The sequence below is a fragment of the Tenrec ecaudatus genome, chromosome 17 (assembly GCF_050624435.1).
Source record: "Tenrec ecaudatus isolate mTenEca1 chromosome 17, mTenEca1.hap1, whole genome shotgun sequence".
Classification (NCBI taxonomy): domain Eukaryota; kingdom Metazoa; phylum Chordata; class Mammalia; order Afrosoricida; family Tenrecidae; genus Tenrec; species Tenrec ecaudatus.
In genome coordinates this window covers 23,613,584-23,631,879 of record NC_134546.1, presented here as the reverse complement: position 1 = coordinate 23,631,879, position 18,296 = coordinate 23,613,584, and the positions used below count along the sequence as shown (strand labels likewise).

The 18,296-nt window shown below is 41.3% G+C and overlaps 2 protein-coding genes across 3 annotated transcripts in view; one reads left to right on the top strand and one right to left on the bottom strand.

The window, feature by feature from the left end:
• The window catches only part of SLC30A6 (solute carrier family 30 member 6), a 51,328-nt gene extending 37,926 nt beyond the window's left edge, over nucleotides 1–13,402 (bottom strand). For both annotated transcript variants that reach the window (XM_075535305.1, XM_075535306.1), the window contains exons 1-2: nucleotides 13,323–13,402; nucleotides 6,038–6,124 (exon numbers count right to left, since the gene is read on the bottom strand). In XM_075535305.1, coding sequence (XP_075391420.1) covers nucleotides 6,038–6,124; nucleotides 13,323–13,325 — 90 coding nt within the window. In that variant the 5' untranslated portion in view covers nucleotides 13,326–13,402. The remainder of the gene's footprint in view (nucleotides 1–6,037; nucleotides 6,125–13,322) is intronic.
• A 3,505-nt stretch (nucleotides 13,403–16,907) lies between these two features.
• On the top strand, nucleotides 16,908–17,364 carry LOC142430223 (26S proteasome complex subunit SEM1). Its single transcript, XM_075535251.1, has one exon. It carries the CDS (start codon nucleotides 16,989–16,991, stop codon nucleotides 17,199–17,201), a length of 213 nt encoding a protein of 70 aa, XP_075391366.1. The 5' UTR covers nucleotides 16,908–16,988; the 3' UTR covers nucleotides 17,202–17,364.
• The last annotated feature ends 932 nt before the right edge of the window (nucleotides 17,365–18,296 follow it).

Genomic DNA, 18,296 nt, shown 5'->3' with positions numbered 1-18,296 from the left:
AAATAAAATGGCAAAACTTGATTATTTGCCAAGACTTCAAATGAGGGAACGATTACAGTGCTTTAGAAATTCACGGTAGAGAAAAGACTTGGAATAAGCCTTGGAAGAAACTAGACGTTAGAGCAGGGGTTCTCACCCTTCCTAATGCCTCGACCCTTTCATACATGTTGGGGTGAGTTGATGGCAGTGAGTTCACATTCAAAGTTTTTTTTCTGTGTTTTATTTTATTATTGTGGGGAGAGGAGGTTGGTGATGTTTTCTTTATAAGAAATCCAGGAGAGGAAAATCTAGAGAGACAGTAACTAGATTAATAGTTTCTTAGAGTTATAGCAGGGGAGGATGGGGTGAAAGAGGGAGCTAATAATAACAATCAGTACAAAAATGAAAAAAAAAGTTCTAAATCTGATTGTTGTAATGACTGTACAACACTTTTTAATTTATTCAAACCATTGAATTATATGTTGTGTGCATTAAATACCAATAAAACTTCAAACAAACAAAAACTATAGCTGTATAATAGGGAATGCCGGTAGGTGCCATTGACTCGTCTCTGATTCATAGTGACCCTATTTGTAACAGAACAAAACACCGCTCAGGTCTGTCCCATCCTCTCAATCATTCTTATGTTTGAGCTCATTGCAGTAGCCACTGTGCCAATTCATCCTGTTGAAGGTCTTCCTCTTTTCCACTGCCCGCTACTTTATTAAGCATAATGGCCTTCTCCAGGACTGGTCTCTCCTGACATGTCCAAAATATGTGAGATGATGTTTTGACTTCCGTGCCTCTAAATACTATATGGGATACTCACTACTACCAAGACAATTCTGACTCGCAGTGACCCTACAGGACAGGGGAGAACTGCCACTGTGGGTTTCTGAAACTATAAACATTTATGGAAGTAGAAAGCCTCATCTTTCTCCTGAAGAGCAGCTGGTGGTTTTGAACTGCTGACCTCACAGTTGGCAGCAATACACAAAGCCACTACGCCACTAGGTCTCCACGATAGAATGGGTTTAAAGAGTTCAAATGGAAGGTATAGACTTAGAAAGTAAACACCTCTGAGAAAGGTGACCAAGAGAAGAGGGTGATTAAAAGGACAAAGAAATGATGAGGGGGGAAATGACGGAAATACCAAAGAACTAAAAAGTAAAGAACACAAACTACCATCAAGCCAATTCTGACATGAAAGAATCTACAGAACAGCAGTTTTGGTGAGGAAGCTATTAAATCACCAAATAGACTAGACTCACTGTCATTGAGTCAATTCCGACCCACAGCAACTCTGTAGGACAAGGGTAAAACTGCCCCTGTGGATTTTGAGTAAGAGAATAAAAATTACCTGCATGGATTTGTGGCAGACACTATTCTGCAACTTCCTCTAGCACCCAGCAAGAGAAGAGGTGTGGTAGAGATGACACAGGCTTCGGAGTTGATGTGACAGATTAATGGGCTAGGGGGCTCTAGAACCAATGAGGACATTAATGAAATGACTGGGATTTAGTCAGGATAGGGAGTCCAGACCAGTCAGAAAAATGAGAATGAAGCATGTAATCTCAAAATGACACTCTGCAGCTTTGCTGCAGAATCAAGCTCTTCAACACATAAATGAGCGCCTAGTTTATGCCAGACGTGTTCAAGACACGGAGAATATCCTAAGCACAATAGTGACTGAAACTTGGGCTCACAATCTAAGGCGGTGAGATGTGATGGACAGTAAGCAGTCACTGAAGAAAAATAAAGCAGGAAAGAAGTCAGTGATGGGAGATAGGAAGGATTGCTCTTTTCCATAGAGTGGTCAGAAAAGACCCGTCATAGATGACTTGTGGCCAGACAGCTGGAAAAGGCAAAGGTATAACTAAGTAAGCAGATCGAGAAAAAATGAGAACCACAGTAGAAATGCCCTGAGGTAAAACGGTGCCCAGCTGAGTGGGTAAGAAAAAGTTTGGGCTACATCAAGTAGTACCTTGTAACTAGGAGAAGAATTGGGATTTATTCTGAATGAGATGGAAAATGAGAGCTTTTCTTTAGAAAAACTGTATTACGGCTACTCTGTAGACAACGATCTGTAGAGGGGCAGGGATAGGGATGGGAGCAGGAAAGGCCTTTCAAAAGTCCTGCAATAACCTGTGTGAGAAATGACAGTGGCTCCGAAGCTACTAAAGGTGTTTACAGAGTCCCAATAAAATTCTTAAAAACGAGAGTCAGATTCTGAGTATTTCTTGAAGATACAGCTGACAGGATTTGCTGATTAAAATGACTATGATAAAAAGGGAAAGCAGTAGTTGAAAATGATTTGGAGGTTCCTGGCCTGAGCATTAAACAAACAAACAAACAAACAAACAAAATAGAGTAGCCAGTTATTGAGGGAGGGGTAGAAAAGCGAAGTTACTACATAGATTTCAAGGTACCTGTTAGATAGCCAGTGGGAATTCATGTGGAGAAGACCATTACATTACAACATCTCGAGGCAGAGGAGAGAACAGGGTTTGAGAGAGTGTTAGGGGGTCATCAGAATACAGATGGTAGTTAGCACCATGGAATCACCAAGCATTAAGTATACAGAAAGAGAGGCTGGTACTCTAAGCCCACAGGCACTTTACAACTTGAAGGTCAGAAAAATGAGGAGAAAGTGGGAAAGGAGATTTAAAAATAAAGTCCATTAAATTACTGGAGTGAAACATCTAAACAAATCATGAGACCATTGGCACAAACTCAAGATTGTAACCCATGTCGCTGGACAGTAGTAGGTGCACAATTGTTGAATGGGAACCAGCTTTGCAGTATAAACTTTCACCTACAAGATATTTTTTTTAATGATAATAATGGCCAACTACCTAGGAGGACAGCTAAGGGGGTCTCTAAAAGTTCACAGAAATAGTAATGTTAGGAGGAAGTTACCAATTTTGTCAAACACAGTTGGAGGTAAAGTAAAATAAGAAATGAAGACAGCCATTGATTTTGGCAACACTGTTGTCCCCGGCTAGCTTATAAGGGCTGTTTGGCAGAACGGTGAGGAACAGAACCAGACTGGTTTGGGTTCCATAGAGCAGGAAGACGCGAAAGTACACCTTTCACACAGAGGCACTATAAAAGGAAGCCGAGAAATGAAGCAGTATCTACGAGCTGGTCGTTATGGTCCAAGAAGGAGAATAATGCAAGAAGGAATAATAATGTAAAAAGCAGAGGAACAAGAAGCAAGTCAGGGCACTGACCGACCGCAGACAGTGAAGAAGGTGCACTCATAGACATTGGAGGGCACTGACTGACCGTAGACAGTGAAGAAGGTGCATTCATAGACATTGGAGGGGACGTGTAACTAATAGACATTGGAGGGGACGTGTAACATTGGAGGGCACTGACTGACCGTAGACAGTGAAGAAGGTGCACTCATAGACATTGGAGGGCACTGACCGACCGTAGACAATGAAGAAGGTGCATTCATAGACATTGGAGGGGACGTGTAACTAATAGACATTGGAGGGGACGTGTATCATTGGAGGGCACTGACTGACCGTAGACAGTGAAGAAGGTGCATTCATAGACATCGGAGGGGACGTGTAACATTGGAGGGGACTGACTGACCGTAGACAGTGAAGAAGGTGCATTCATAGACATTGGAGGGGACGTGTAACTAATAGACATTGGAGGGGACGTGTAACATTGGAGGGGACTGACTGACCGTACACAGTGAAGAAGGTGCATTCATAGACATTGGAGGGGACGTGTAACATTGGAGGGGACTGACCAACCGTAGACAGTGAAGAAGGTGCATTCATAGACATCGGAGGGGACGTGTAACATTGGAGGGGACTGACTGACCGTAGACAGTGAAGAAGGTGCATTCATAGACATTGGAGGGGACGTGTAACTAATAGACATTGGAGGGGACGTGTAACATTGGAGGGCACTGACTGACCGTAGACAGTGAAGAAGGTGCATTCATAGACATTGGAGGGGACGTGTAACATTGGAGGGCACTGACCGACTGTAGACAGTGAAGAAGGTGCATTCATAGACATTGGAGGGGACGTGTAACATTGGAGGGCACTGACCGACCGTAGACAGTGAAGAAGGTGCATTCATAGACATTGGAGGGGACGTGTAACATTGGAGGGCCCTGACCGACCGTAGACAGTGAAGAAGGTGTACTCATAGACATCGGAGGGGACGTGTAACGTTGGAGGGCACTGACCGACCGTAGACAGTGAAGAAGGTGCATTCATAGACATCGGAGGGGATGGCTGTGGAGTTCTCTTCTGATTACTTCTTCCCATAACTGAGAACGCTAAGGAAGAACAACAGGCTGGAGGGAGGATGGCAAAGATGACCTCAGAAGTTTGAGGAAAGAAATGAAAGCAAAGGATATGAAAGGCATTTAGGAGAGATAAAAACTGAGAGCAATAAATTTCCCAATCTCCTAGATGACATGCTCATCTAATTTAATGACACCTATGGGGCATCTCGTTTAGTCTGCAATAATGGCCTGCTGTATCAGGAATGTAAAGTGACACCAGTCAGCAGAATGTATTCTGTACAGGTAGAATGTACTCAATGAAGGTGAAGGATTTGTCAACGATGCAGGAGGAAGTATGAAAAGGGAAGAAGGGGAACAAAGGAATTGAAGCATATGCAAGCAAATTAAAATGCGAGCCACAGAACTTAAGTTGGGTAAGGAAGCAAGTGAGAGAAATATAAAAGGAAAATGAGATTATAGTGAAAATCTGGCAGAGTCAACGAATTGACTAATGAGACCGAAGAGTTCTTAGAATGGGGGTACTAGAAGGTAGGAACTAGAAAGACAGAAGATGATGACTGTGACGGAAAGGCCTGAAATTGAGAAGACAAGATAAAGCTATCATACATGGGAAGGTCTGTACTTGGACTTGGGCTACAGGAATGGACATCCAGGGTCAGGAAGAAAGACAAGATTATGGCGTGCTAAGAATAATGAACACAAGAACGAAGAAAATGTCCTGAAACAGATTGTAGTGAGAAGTGCACAACTCTCGTTGATATATTTAAACCTCTGCATTGTATGACATATGAATTATAGGTTAATAAACTATTTTTAAAAGATTACTTATGGCAAGGAAATAAGAACTGTGAAATCATCGAGAATTATGACAGGAGCAGAGGTGAAGCGATGAGACCGCTATACACAGTCACTGTTCCAGTGTTCCTCTACCCGTCTTTTGCCTACTGTATGTTCTGGGTACACTGCACTTCAGCAAAATGTAGTGCTGAAGAATACAGGCAATAGTCACCTATCTAGTCTCACAAACTCATCCTAGATGGACTAGAAATCTAAAGAGTAGAAGAATCCTCTACTCATGGCTCTTCAAGTTTAAGATTCAAACTATGATAGTATTTAAAAATACTAGCTAAATTTATTGACTTTTGACTATAATCCAAGTTTTAGGAATAGAAGTTTCATTTGTAGTCTCAAAGCATGATATTTTTACAGTATCAAAGCATTAACATATTTTTCCTCTCTTGCATTAAAAATAAGGCATAAATGGTTAAATAATACATATAATAACAATAGTAATATATAATAAGGGTTCCCTGGTAGGCAGAGTGGGGGCAGGAGGGAATAAAGGAGAGCTGAGAGCAAAGAGTTCAAGAAGAAAGAAAATGTTTAGAAACTGATGGTGGTAGCAATTGTACAATTATGCTTGATTTAACTGAATTATGGACTGTTACATCTGTAAAAGCTCCCAATAAAATGATAAAAATAAAACACGTCCAGCCCTTAAAAAAAGATATAGCTTTAAACAGCATTTAACATATTTTAATTAACAAGGCACTCGTTTTTTTCCTTAAAACTCTTTAAGTTTAGAACACAAATTTTAACAGAAGCCTAGCTACCTCCCACCAGCGCCAAATGGCTGTACAGCAAACAACTGCAGTTCACGTTTTAAAATCACTCCCCACACAGCAAACGAAAAATGTGATGCGACTGAGAGCGACTTACATTTCCTCTTGAGAGTACGTTTTTAATGTTAGGTTACTTGTGAAATAACTAAAAATAACTTACTCTTCGATCAGCTGCGACAAGTCTAAATTCCTGTAATAACTTGCCAAAAAGAGATCTTTGTGGTTTTCGAAAAAGATGAATCGTCCCCTTTAAAACAAAACAAAACAAAGCATCAGCTTCGTTCTTAAAGCCTCTAGTTCTCAGAGTTCTGTGATAACAACTAACGTTGAGCGATCAGTATATGCCAAACACTTATTCTTGACATTTCACATTTAATGTGACTTATTTAATATAACAATCCCATGAGGGAGAAACAATTTTTGGTAAATTATCAAAGGTCAAAGAGCTAATACACAGCTAATAAATAAGCTAACACATCTGAACCCATGTATTTTAGCTCCAAATGATACTATTTTTTAATTGGCAATTTTGAATAATCAAAGGGAAAAATCGGCAAATGGTTCCATTGGAAAGAAAATACTACACTTTATTAACCAAAGTGACAAGTCGTGAAATTCTGGCATTATGATCACACAGCTTCTGAGGTTTCCTTCTAGCCCCCTGCTTTATGTGGTATGGAGTTAGGCAAGAAAGGGCCTTGAAGTAGGCTACACAAGACAGACACGGAATGCTTGAATAAACTGGAATCCACCATCTAAGATCAGCAAGCCACAGGGAAAGCCTTAGCAGAAATAATTGAAAGCCCAGCACATAATCGAAACTAGCTTATGATAAAGGCAGCAACCCAGATCGGAAGAAAGTATGAGCTACCCAATAAGCATTATTTGAAAAAAAGATAAAGTTGGATCCTCACTCTAAATATCTCAATTTTTTTAATTGAGAGTATTCATATTATGGATGATTTCTTAATTTTGAAGTTAAAGAAGGTTTTTTTTAAATAAAAAAATGTGAAGGAAAAAATAAAACTGGTCAAATTTACTACATATGGGAATAAAACATTCTTACACAAACCCCTGAAAATAGCCTCTCATAAAAATCTACCCAAAAGAGTTATCCTATTTTAAAAAATCTATAAAGCCTGTCAAATAAATACCTTAGTCATTCAAAATATTCTATTTTTAACTTTCCATTGCTCATTTGAAATCACATTGTCTCCACCATTTTTACCTTTTAAAAAAAATGACATACCTCAAAAAGAAAGAGAATAAATGACATGGCTCTCCCTATAGACAGTCACACCAATCTCTTGCTGAATTTCAGCCTCAGCTATTCTGAGGGATTCCTGCTTCTCAGCAGCCTATGCATACACCCCATCCTCTTGCCCCCGAGTGTCCCCGGCCTTAAAACCAGACGATCTCCATTTGATGAAAATCACATCAGACCTCTTCCTGTGATGTGATATCAACAATCAATTAGAATCTTAATTCACATATCTGTGATGAAGGTCAAACGGCTAATTTTCATGTGTTATGAACTGAGTTTGTTTACTGGAAATAATGGGAAAGGTGTCAAAAAAGAGCTAATTAATTTTTATTCTTCAAAACTACTTACCCTTCTGAACTACTTAACCTATGAAAACATAGCACCACCCTATTCGTTTTTGTGTTACGGTTTTCAGAAACAACTCTGTGGTCTCTTTTTGTGATCTATCATCTGCTGTGCTGTGGTGGCTGGCATGCTGCTATGAGGCTGAAGGCCTTGCCAATGACATTTAAACTCCTGGAGGGTCGTCCACAGAGGACAAGTTTTAGTGGCGCTTCTAGAATAATGGAGAAGAGGCTAACAGACCCGCTTCTGAAAATTAGGCAATGGAAATCTTATGAATCAACACAGAACATTACTTATTACCTGATCTTTACCTTGCAAGTGGCTTTAAGAGAGGCCGATTGGTGTACTAGAGGCCAGAGGTGTGGGCAACCCTAAGCTGCATCTATGGATTCAAACATACTGGAGATTGTAAGGACGAGCGAACATTTCATTCCGCTGTAACAAGGTTGTCCTGAGTTGGCGTTCACTCAGTGGTACTTAAAACAATGATGTTGGCGATGACTCACAGTGACCCTACAAAATCAAACACCGCCTGCTCCTACAACATCCTCACAGTTGTTCTTATATTTGAACACACTATTGCAGCCACTGTATCAACCCGTTTGTCTAGAGCCTTCCTCCTTTTCGCTGCCCCTCTACTTTACAAAGCATGAGGTCCTTCTCCAAGGCCTGCTCTATCCTGACAACATCACCAAATATATAACAAGTCTCATTTTGCCTCCAAGAAGCACTTTGAATGTACTTTTTCTGAGACAGATTTGTCTGCTCTTTTGGCAGTTCATGATGCTTTCAAAATTCTTCGCCAGCACCACAATTCAAATTCATCAGTTTTTCTTCCTTCTTCACTCAATGAACAACTTTCACACATTATGAGGCGATTAAAAATACCATGGTGTAAGTCAAGGCGCACCTTAGTCCTCAAACTAATATCTTCGGTTTCCCACACGTTGGTGTACAGGTTACCCAGTGCAACCTATCTTCTGATCCCTTGGCTGCTGCTTCCATGAGCACTGAGTGTGGATCCAACTGGATGAGTCCTTGACTTCAGTCTTACCTCTGTCCATGATGATGACCTGGTCCAGTTGAGAGGAGCTTGCTTTTCTTCGAGTTGTAAGCCATACTGATGATGGCTGCAATCCTTGATTTTCCCCAGAAGATACTATAAATCCTCCTCACTTTTTGCAAGCAAAGATGTGTCATCTGCATATTGTAGTTTGTCAATAAGTCTTCCTCCAATCTGGATACCACATTCATTTTCATATAATCCTGATTCTCTGATTACTTGCTTATCACTCATATTATGTATGGTGGGAAGATACAATTCTGATGCATACTTTTCTTGATTTTAAACCACGTAGTATCCTTTTTTCTATTCCCACAACTACCTCTTGGTCAAGTTCTGTGTGAGACAGTAAGAGTTCTGAAATTCCTCTCCAGGCTATTTCCATTCTTTTCAAGGCCAGTGAGGGTTTCTTATAATCCACACAATCGAATGCCTTTGCGTAGTCAATGGAACACAGCATACAATATCATAATGAATGAGGGGGAGTGCAGATTGAGGACCCAAAGCTCATCTGTAGGCAATTAGACATCCCCTTACAGAAGGAGGAGACCAGCCAGGCAGATGCAGTGTAGCAATGATAAAACATACAACTTTCCTCTACTTCTTTAATGCTTCCTTCCCCTCCTACCCACCTACCCTCTATCCCCACCATCATGATCCCAATTCAACCTTACAAATCCGGCTAGACCAGAGGATGTACACTGGTACAGATAGGAACTGGAAACAGGGAATCCAGGACAGATGATCCCTTCAGGATTGGTGGTGAGAGTGGTGATACCGGGAGGGTGGAGGGAAGGTGGGGTAGAAAGGGGGAACCAATTACAAGGATCTACATATAAACTCCTCCCTGGGGGATGGACTACAGAAAAGTGGGTGAAGGGAGACATCTGACAGTGTAAGACATGACAAAATAATACTTTATAAATTATCAAGGGTTCATGAGGGAGGGAGGGAGGGAGGGAGGGAGGGAAAAAATTAAGAGCTGATACCAAGTGCTCAAGTAGAAAGCAAATGTTTTGAGGATGGCAACAAATACACAATGTGCTTGACACATGGATGTATGTATTGATTGTGATAAGAGTTGTACAAGCCCCCAATAAAATGATTCAAAACAAACTTACACAGCATACAACTTTCTGGTATTGTCTTTCAGTCAATATCCATCTGACACCAACAACGATAGCTCTTGCTCTATGACTTCTTCCAAATTCTGAATTTCTGGTAGCTCCTTGTCAGTGTACTACTACAATCGTTGTTGGATGTTCTTTAGGAAAATTGTACTTGCATGTGATATCAGTGATAGAGTTCTATAATTTGTACAATCTGTTGGGTCATCTTTCCTTGGAACAGGTACACATACAGATCTCTTCCAGTCAGTTGGCCAGGAATTGTCTTCCAAATTTCTTGGTGAGTGCTTTCCAGTGTTTCATCAGCTTGTTGAAACATTTTAATTGGTATTCCATCAATTCCTGGAGCCTTGCTTTTGATCGATGCCTTCAGTGCAGCTTGGATTTCTTCCTTCAGTACCTTTGGTTATTGATCATATGTTACTTCTTGAAATAGTTAACTATCGATTAGTTCTTTGTGGTACAGCGAGTGGATATACTGTCTTCTTTTAATGCTTCCTGCATCATTCACTATTTTCTTGCCCATGCAGTTTTTTTAATATTGTTAACCCAAGGCTTGAATTTTTCCTTGAGTTCTTTCAGTTTAAGATCTGCTGAGAATGTTGTTGTTTTTGGTCCTCTAATTCTAGATCTTTTTGCATATTTCATCATAATACTTTGTCTTCTTGAGCTGCCTTTTGAAATGTTTTCAGCTTTTTTCATAATTTCTTCCATTTGTCTTAGCTACTATGCAATTAAAAGCAAGTTTCAGTGTCTCTTCTGACACACACTTCGATGATGGGCTCACCTTCTGTCACTATGTCTGACAATGTTCTGCTGCTATTCATAAAATTTTCAGCAGCTAATTTTTCAGAAGCAGACAGCTTATTCCTTCGTCATCTTAATCTAGTAGCTCTGCTGAAATCTGTTCACATTGGGCGACCCTGCTGGTATCAAATACCAGTGACATGGTTTTCAGCATCACAGCAACACACAAACCACCACAGTATGACAAACTAACCATTGACCTGTACTTATCTGTCAGTTTTAAACGTTACAATTATTATCTTTAATTATTATCCAGATAAGTAGTGTTTGCTTTTAGGGGAAAAGTATTCGCAACTTTCAGTAGGTCATATTAGTAAATATTTATGTATTTAAATATTTTTGTTTTGTTTTGTAAATATGAATTCCAGTTATGTGTCTGGGTATTTAAATATTTTGATTTCAACAAAATGCTTTCCTGGATGGTAAAGTCCACAATCACAATAACAACAATACTATGTATCTACCATCTGTTGAACTTAAAGGTTGGAGTCCCATAGAAAGCAATGAAACTGGAATGTTAACAGATTACAAATATAAAAACTTTTAGATTCAATTCAGAGTATGATTCTCCTGCAGTTAGCATCTAGTAAACTTTTGAGCAGGTAACAAAGAAGACATATCCTATTTTTTTCCAATGCTTAGTAATGTCATTGGTTGCATTATGCCAAATTTCAAGACAAAAAATGTTAAAACAAAAACACACCAAACCCACTTCCATTAAGTTGATTCTAACTCACAGAGACCCCACATAGGGCTTTTAAACCTTTCTGATACCATTGTAATACTAAAAACAAAACAAAAATCCCAATATTCATGTTCCTTTTTCCAAGTTTATATTGGTTCCCCAGTATTGCTATCAAGATACACTCTAGTTTTACAACTTTAAATTTTCAGCGACTTAGCCCATTTCTTTGTGGTCAAATCTTCTACATCAGACTTGAATTCTCACTCTAACTGATTTACCCATGTCTCAGGATGGGTACCACTATAGAGCCAAAGGCCAGATTTGTCTAATCCAAGCTCTACTCGAGGTTGACCTGTTTCTCCATGTAACTGAGGGTAATGAATATTACATCGACTACACAAGTAAGGCAAAAAGTACTGTTTCATGTTTCACTTCCTACATGAAACTTTCCCAGGCCATTCCAGACTAATGATTCGTGTATGTCTGTGAGTGTTATATGTCATTTGTTACATAATTAATGAGTTGATATCCTTTATCTACTTGCAATGAAAAATTTTTTAGTTATTTCTTTAATGTCAAACATTTTTATTTTCCAACACAACACTGTGCTTTGCAGTGTTCTTAATAAACAACAAATATACAATAGGTGACTCATAAAATTTTCCTCCATTACCCTTTAAAACAAACTTTAAGTGCTACTATTTCTCTGTAGTGTTAAATGTTTCAAACATAAAAATGTGGCACCATGGTTGTTTATTCAGTAGTTCATTAAAATTGTTTACTGCAAACTTCCTCTAGGCCAGGCAATATTCAAGGTCCAGGAAACACCACAGGGAATAAAAAGGGCCCTGCTCTCAATAGAGCTTACAGTCTAAAAAGTGAGAAAGACAAAGTAGGTAAATACAAAATTTTTAGCATAATGTGTTAAGGAGCTACAGATGGTTTTGGTTAGTGCAAGGTATCAAGGGAACACAAAAGAATAGCACACATACCTGGGGCATGGAAGAGCACGAACATGTAAAAAAACTGAAAAGGATGTGGGGGGGTGGCGGGGGTGGGAGTGAGATAGAGACTAGTTCAGATAGATACAACAGCAAGTACAAATTGTATGAAAGCCCAATTCTTGTAGCATTCTGTGAGCTGTTCCCTGTAGCTGGAAGATAACTGTTGTGTGTGTGCACAAGGAGTCAAGAAAGGTAAAGTGTAACCATGAATGGCTTTATATGTCATGCTATACATACGGGTTATTACAGGAAAAAAGCATAGGATTTTAAGCAAGGAAGACTGGGGTCACATTTTACTACTATCAGACTAGCTACCCATAAGTGAATGTCTAGAACAGCACGTGTGTGTGTGTGTGTGTGTGTGTGTGTGTAAAACAAGGACTCGAGAAAATTTGCAGGCAACAAAGAAAGTGTGTGAAGAAAATACTTGCCCGCTCATATTCGTAAAATAACACTGGCTTAGGCACAGAACCCCAGGCATCAATTGTAGGCAATCAATTAATTAAGCACTCCGTGCACCTTATGACACGGGAAATCACAGCCCAGTGCTTGATTGCTAAAGGCACAAAAATGATTACTTTCTCTAACAACCTTTAGACGCTAAACGTCTACAACCACAGGCACACAGAGATCAAAGCAGTGACGAGATGCACTACCAACACCGCGACTTTCCCCAGTCACCGTCTGTCGACTGCCCCCACAGCAGGCTACCGCCTTCCAGGACGCAAAAGCCAAGTTGCCAAAGGGGAGGTGTCTGCCCTAAGAGCCTACTCAGAACCCTGGGCCGCCCGCCTAGCGTCACCGTGTCTGTCGTTGGTGTGGACTCATTTGCAGATCTTCTGCAGGGGGTTGTAGCCCGTTGCCGACCAAGCTTCGGTTTCTACAACAGGACACCTCAACGGGAAGCCAGGAGCTCGCCAGGAGGTGAAAGCTTAGCCGGCTGGGGGGCCAGGATCCCCAGCGGCAGAGCAAAGGGCTGAGGGGGCACCCCTGAGGGAGACAGCCGTTCCCACCGGGGGCACGGCCGCAAATCCCACAGGCGCTCCTTTGGGCCGCAGAGGCGTTTGAAAGCTGCTCAGGAGCACGTGAAAGGAAAACCAAAAAAAAAGACTCGCCCCCGACAGCTACCCCCACCGGCGGGCCAACTCACCATGATGAGGAGCTACACAGCTCCTGCCGGAAGACGGCGTTCAGGGGGCGCGTGTTTTTTCTCCAAGCGGAAGGGGCGGGGCATCGGAGGTCGATTGGCCGCGAGAAACCGGAATTCGGAAGGGCTCCAAGCGGAAGGGGCGGGGCATAGAGGGTCGTTTGGCTGCGAGAAGCCGGAATTCTCTGGAGCCTTCGCCCTCTTCTGGTGGCTCCCCCGTCCCGGCCCGGGGAGCAGAGGAGCAGTGAGGTGCGCTTCCCCGGGGCCCTACCAGGGACTTGTTGGGGCAAGAAGCGCCTCCAGGCTGCCGTGGAGGAGCAGTCAAGTTCAAGGAACTGTTTGAGACCTAATCATGGTTTGCCCTCGGCGTCGGTGTGTGATCTCCATACGTGGAATGAAGGTCAACCCTACTCTGAGGAAGTAGTTCTTTCTCCTCGGTCATATTTTGAGTTCCTTCAACTAGCACGACTTATCTGCTGGCATTATATCGAATTATATTTCTGCTGCTTCTCATAGGGTTTTCAAAAAATCCTCAGTCTGGAAGCACCACTGACGCCTGCCCACCATGGTGACCCTGCTCATTGTAAATATTAGTGGCATAGCTTGCAACTTCACTGCAACTTGCAAGCCACCAAAAACAAAACAAAACCTGTTAGGTTTTCTGGGGGGAAATACCTCGGTTCTTGGCTTTGCATGAAAGGAATTCACACTGAAGCCTGGTTTGTGATTTAAGTGGGTTTGTTTTTATGTTTTAATCATTTTATTGGGGGATCTTACAGCTATTAGAATACATACACACATGCATACATGCATTGTGTCAAGCACAATGTACAATGTACATTTGTTGCTATCATCATTTTCTAAACATCTACTTGATCCCTTCGTATCAGCCCGTCCTCATTTTTCCTTCCTTCCTTCCCCACCCTCCGTCCCTCATGAACCCTTGTTAATAGTTTTTTTTTCCATGTCTTACATTGCCAAGTGGGTTTTTATAAAGGATGAAAGAAGTTTCAGGTTTTACTGAACGTGGGCAACCTCATGGGACTGCACACCCACACGTGATAGCCTGAGGCCAGCGCGATTGCAGCATGGCCAATTGGGCACAGGATAGGAGCCGAAGCAAAGAAGAGACCAGCAGTGTCCAGGTCAAGGTATTTGAGGCCTCTGTCTGGGAGGCGGGTCAAAAGTATTGGTTGACCCCATTGGCTGAATTAAGCCCACCTGGGCAGAGTGTGGGCCACCAAGGGTACTGCCCACCTGGCTCTTCCAACGTCCTGCAGGGGGCCTTCAGTCACGGAGAGGGGCAACTCTGTCCCTGTCCTGCTACCTAACAAACTCACTGGCATCAAGTCAGTGCCCACTCATAGCTGGCCTCTGTGGATGTCCAAGACTGTAACTATTCATGGGAGTAGAAAGGCCAGTCTTTCTCCCTCAGACCTGCTGGTGGTTTCCAACTACCGACCATCCAGGTGGCATCCCAATGCTTAACGACTGAGCCACCAGGGCTCCACAATACCACAAATGACAAGTGGTGAACATGTTCTATATAGAGACTTATTAAACCTTAAAGACAAAGCAAACCAGTCATCTGAATCTAGTGGACCATCAGCAAATACACGGTAGAGGTTAATGGAGTCATACAACTCATGGCCATGGTTTTCATCGTAGAAGGGGACTTCTAAAAGTTTTGTGGGAAAATTCCATTGTCTTTCAATTCCATTTTCCACAACTTTTTCCTGCACGCAAGCCACAAAGCCCACATGGAAGAAGCAAACCAGCCTGTGTGATAACAAAGTGTTGACGAGATTAGGTATCAGGCTTCAGAAGACCCAAAACAATCATACCAATGCAAATGGGGTGGGGTGGGGTCCGGAGTGAAGACCGAAAGCCCATCTGTAGACATGGGACATCCCCTCACAGAAGAGTCACAAGGAAAGAAAAAGATCCAGGGTGCAGCATAGCAGCAAAGGAACACACAACATTCCTCTAATTCTTTAATACCACCCCCCCAAGCCCACTATCATGACCCCCATTCTACCTTACAAATCCAGTTAGACCAGTACATGTACACTGGTATAGATAAGAGCTGGAAACACAGAATCCAGGACAGATTAAACTCTCAGGACCAATAATAAGAATATTGATACCAGGAGGGTAGGGGTAAGGTGGGAAGAGAAAGGGGGAACCAATCACAATGATCTACATATAGCCCCCTCCCAGGGGGATGGACAACAGAAAAGTGGGTGAAGAGAGACATCCATCAGTGTAAGACATGAAAAAATAATTGATATATTATCAAGGACTCAGGGGAGGGAGGGGGGAAATGAGCTGATACCAAGGGCTCAAGTAGAAAGAAAACGTTTTGAAAATGATGACAACAATGATAATTTTGTTTGATATCATTGATTTATGGATTATTATAATATCTGTAAGCCTCTAATAAAATTATTTTTTAAATTTTAACTAATTTGTGAGCAACAAAACTGTGTGTATGTAGATTTTCAAGGAAATATAAACAACTAGTACAAATACCACAAATTAAAAATAGGGTATTTGAGGATCTGAAGGAAGGCAATATGTCTGGCATTTTATGTGTGAGGGGAAGACGTGGTTAAGATAAGATCTAAGTAGTAGGCAGGAGCCAGATCAGACAGGAATTTCTAAATTTGGGGTGAGGAGCATGGATGCATTTCCTTTTTTTTGGATGTTTTTTTCTATGTGCAAATCAATGAAGGGTATTAGCAAGAAAATTACCTTTACATTTTTCAAAAGATCACTGTGGCCACATATTAAGAATTAATCATAGATCGATGATAATTGCTTATATTTATTAAGCACCAAATATAGTAGGCATGCTTTAAAGTGGTTACTATGTATTCGTTCATTTAGTCTTTACAAGGGCCCTTTTATATAGGTACTATTATTATCTCTTCTCTGGAAAATTATGTGCCAAGGTCACACAACAGGCTAATACCAGAACTGCTGCACCTTTTAACCAATTTCTCAGAAGTTTTTTCCGTTGCTGGTGGGCATGCAAAATGGTACGGCTGTCGTGGAAATGTGTGGTGGTCCCTGAGACTCTAAAAACATAACTGCCATTTGATGCAGCAAGTCCATCCCTCCACATATGCCCGGACGACTGAAAGCAGAAACTCAATAGGACCATGTACACCGGCCGAAGAGTGGAAATAACCGAAACGCCCATCCACGGGTGAATCAACAAAATGTGGTAAGCGCATAGAATGGAGTACAATTCAGCTCGTGAGACACATGACATCTTGAAACATCTACAACAGGGATGGCGCTTAGAGACAGATTGTTAAGTGAAATGAATCAATTACAAAGGACAAATGTTATATCACCTCAGTTATATACAAAGAATAAGAACAGGCAAGTGTATAGAGACCAATGTGTATTAGTGCTTACTGTGGGTAAGAGGGAGGGGATAAGAGGGTCTCTTGCTTATGGAGTAGTAAGTTTTGGTTTTCACTGACTAAAAATCACTTTGATTAAGTATAGAATTACACAACTGATTACTGTTGTTGTCAATAAGTTATACTGCCATAAAAAGTTTAATTGGCGGGCGGCGGGGCTGGCAGTCCCTGGCAGGCAACGTGAGAGGTCCACTTTCTGAAGCGGCCCTGGTGGCTTTCGGCTCAGAGGGACGCGATGTCGGAGAAGAAGCAGCCGGTAGACTTGGGTCTCCTGGAGGAGGACGACGAGTTCGAGGAGTTCCCCGCCGAAGACTGGGCTGGCTTAGATGAAGATGAAGATGCTCATGTCTGGGAGGATAATTGGGATGATGACAACGTAGAGGATGACTTCTCCAATCAGTTACGAGCTGAATTAGAGAAACATGGCTATAAGATGGAGACCTCATAGCATCCAGGAGAAGTGTCGAAGCAAGCTAAACTTGAACTGTTTACTAATGTCTACGACTGAACCCAGGACGGGACCCTTTAAAAGTTATATGTTTATTTCATTATCTGCTTGGGTTTATTTTTGCTTTTGTAACACAAAAAAATAAACATTTTTATCTACTCTCGCTTTGATGCAAATAAAAAAAAAAGTTTAATTGGCAAAAGTTAAGTAATGGATATAGTCACAATGCCATCCTTGCTTCTACGGAATACTCTGCTTATTTCTTCCAAGCGATCCATTTGTCCTTTTATCAACCCATGGTGGTTTCAGTATTCTTCTCCAGCACAATTCAGATGCCTGCATTTTTCTACTGTCTTCCTTATTCAGTGTTCAACTTTCATATACATACGATGCAATGGGGAATAGCATGGCTTGAATCAGGCATACCTCAGTCCTCAAAGCAAAATCCTTGCTCTTTAATACTCTGAAGCAGTCTTGTGCAGCAGATTTACCTCGAGCAAGAGATCTTTTGATCTCTTAACTGCTGCTTCTGTAAACATTAAGTGTGGATCAAAGAAAGACAAAATCCTTGACAACTTCAACCTTTCTCCATGTGCCATGATGTTACCTATTGGCCCAGTTGCGAGGATTTTTGTTGTTGTTGTTTTTTACATTGAGTTGTAATCCATACTGAAGACTACAATCCTTGATCTTGATCAGAAAGTGCTTCAAGTCTGCCTCACTTTCCACTGTCATCTGTTGTTAACAAGCCTTCCTCTGATCCTAAAGTTTCACTCTTCTTTATATAATACAGTTTTTCTGGATTCTATATTTTCAGCATATAGATTTAACAAGTATGGTGAAAGGATACAACTGTGATGCATACCTTACTTGATTTTAAAACATGCACTATTGCCTTGTCCTATTTGTACAACTCTCTCTTGATGCATGTACAAGTTACAAATCAGCACAATGAAGTGTTTTGGAATTCCCATTCTTCTCAAGGTAAGCCACAGTTTAGTGTGGCTCACACAGTCAAATGCCTTTGCACAGTCAATGACACACAAGGAAGCATCTTTCTGGTGTTCTCTGCTTTGATCCAAGAGCCATCTGACA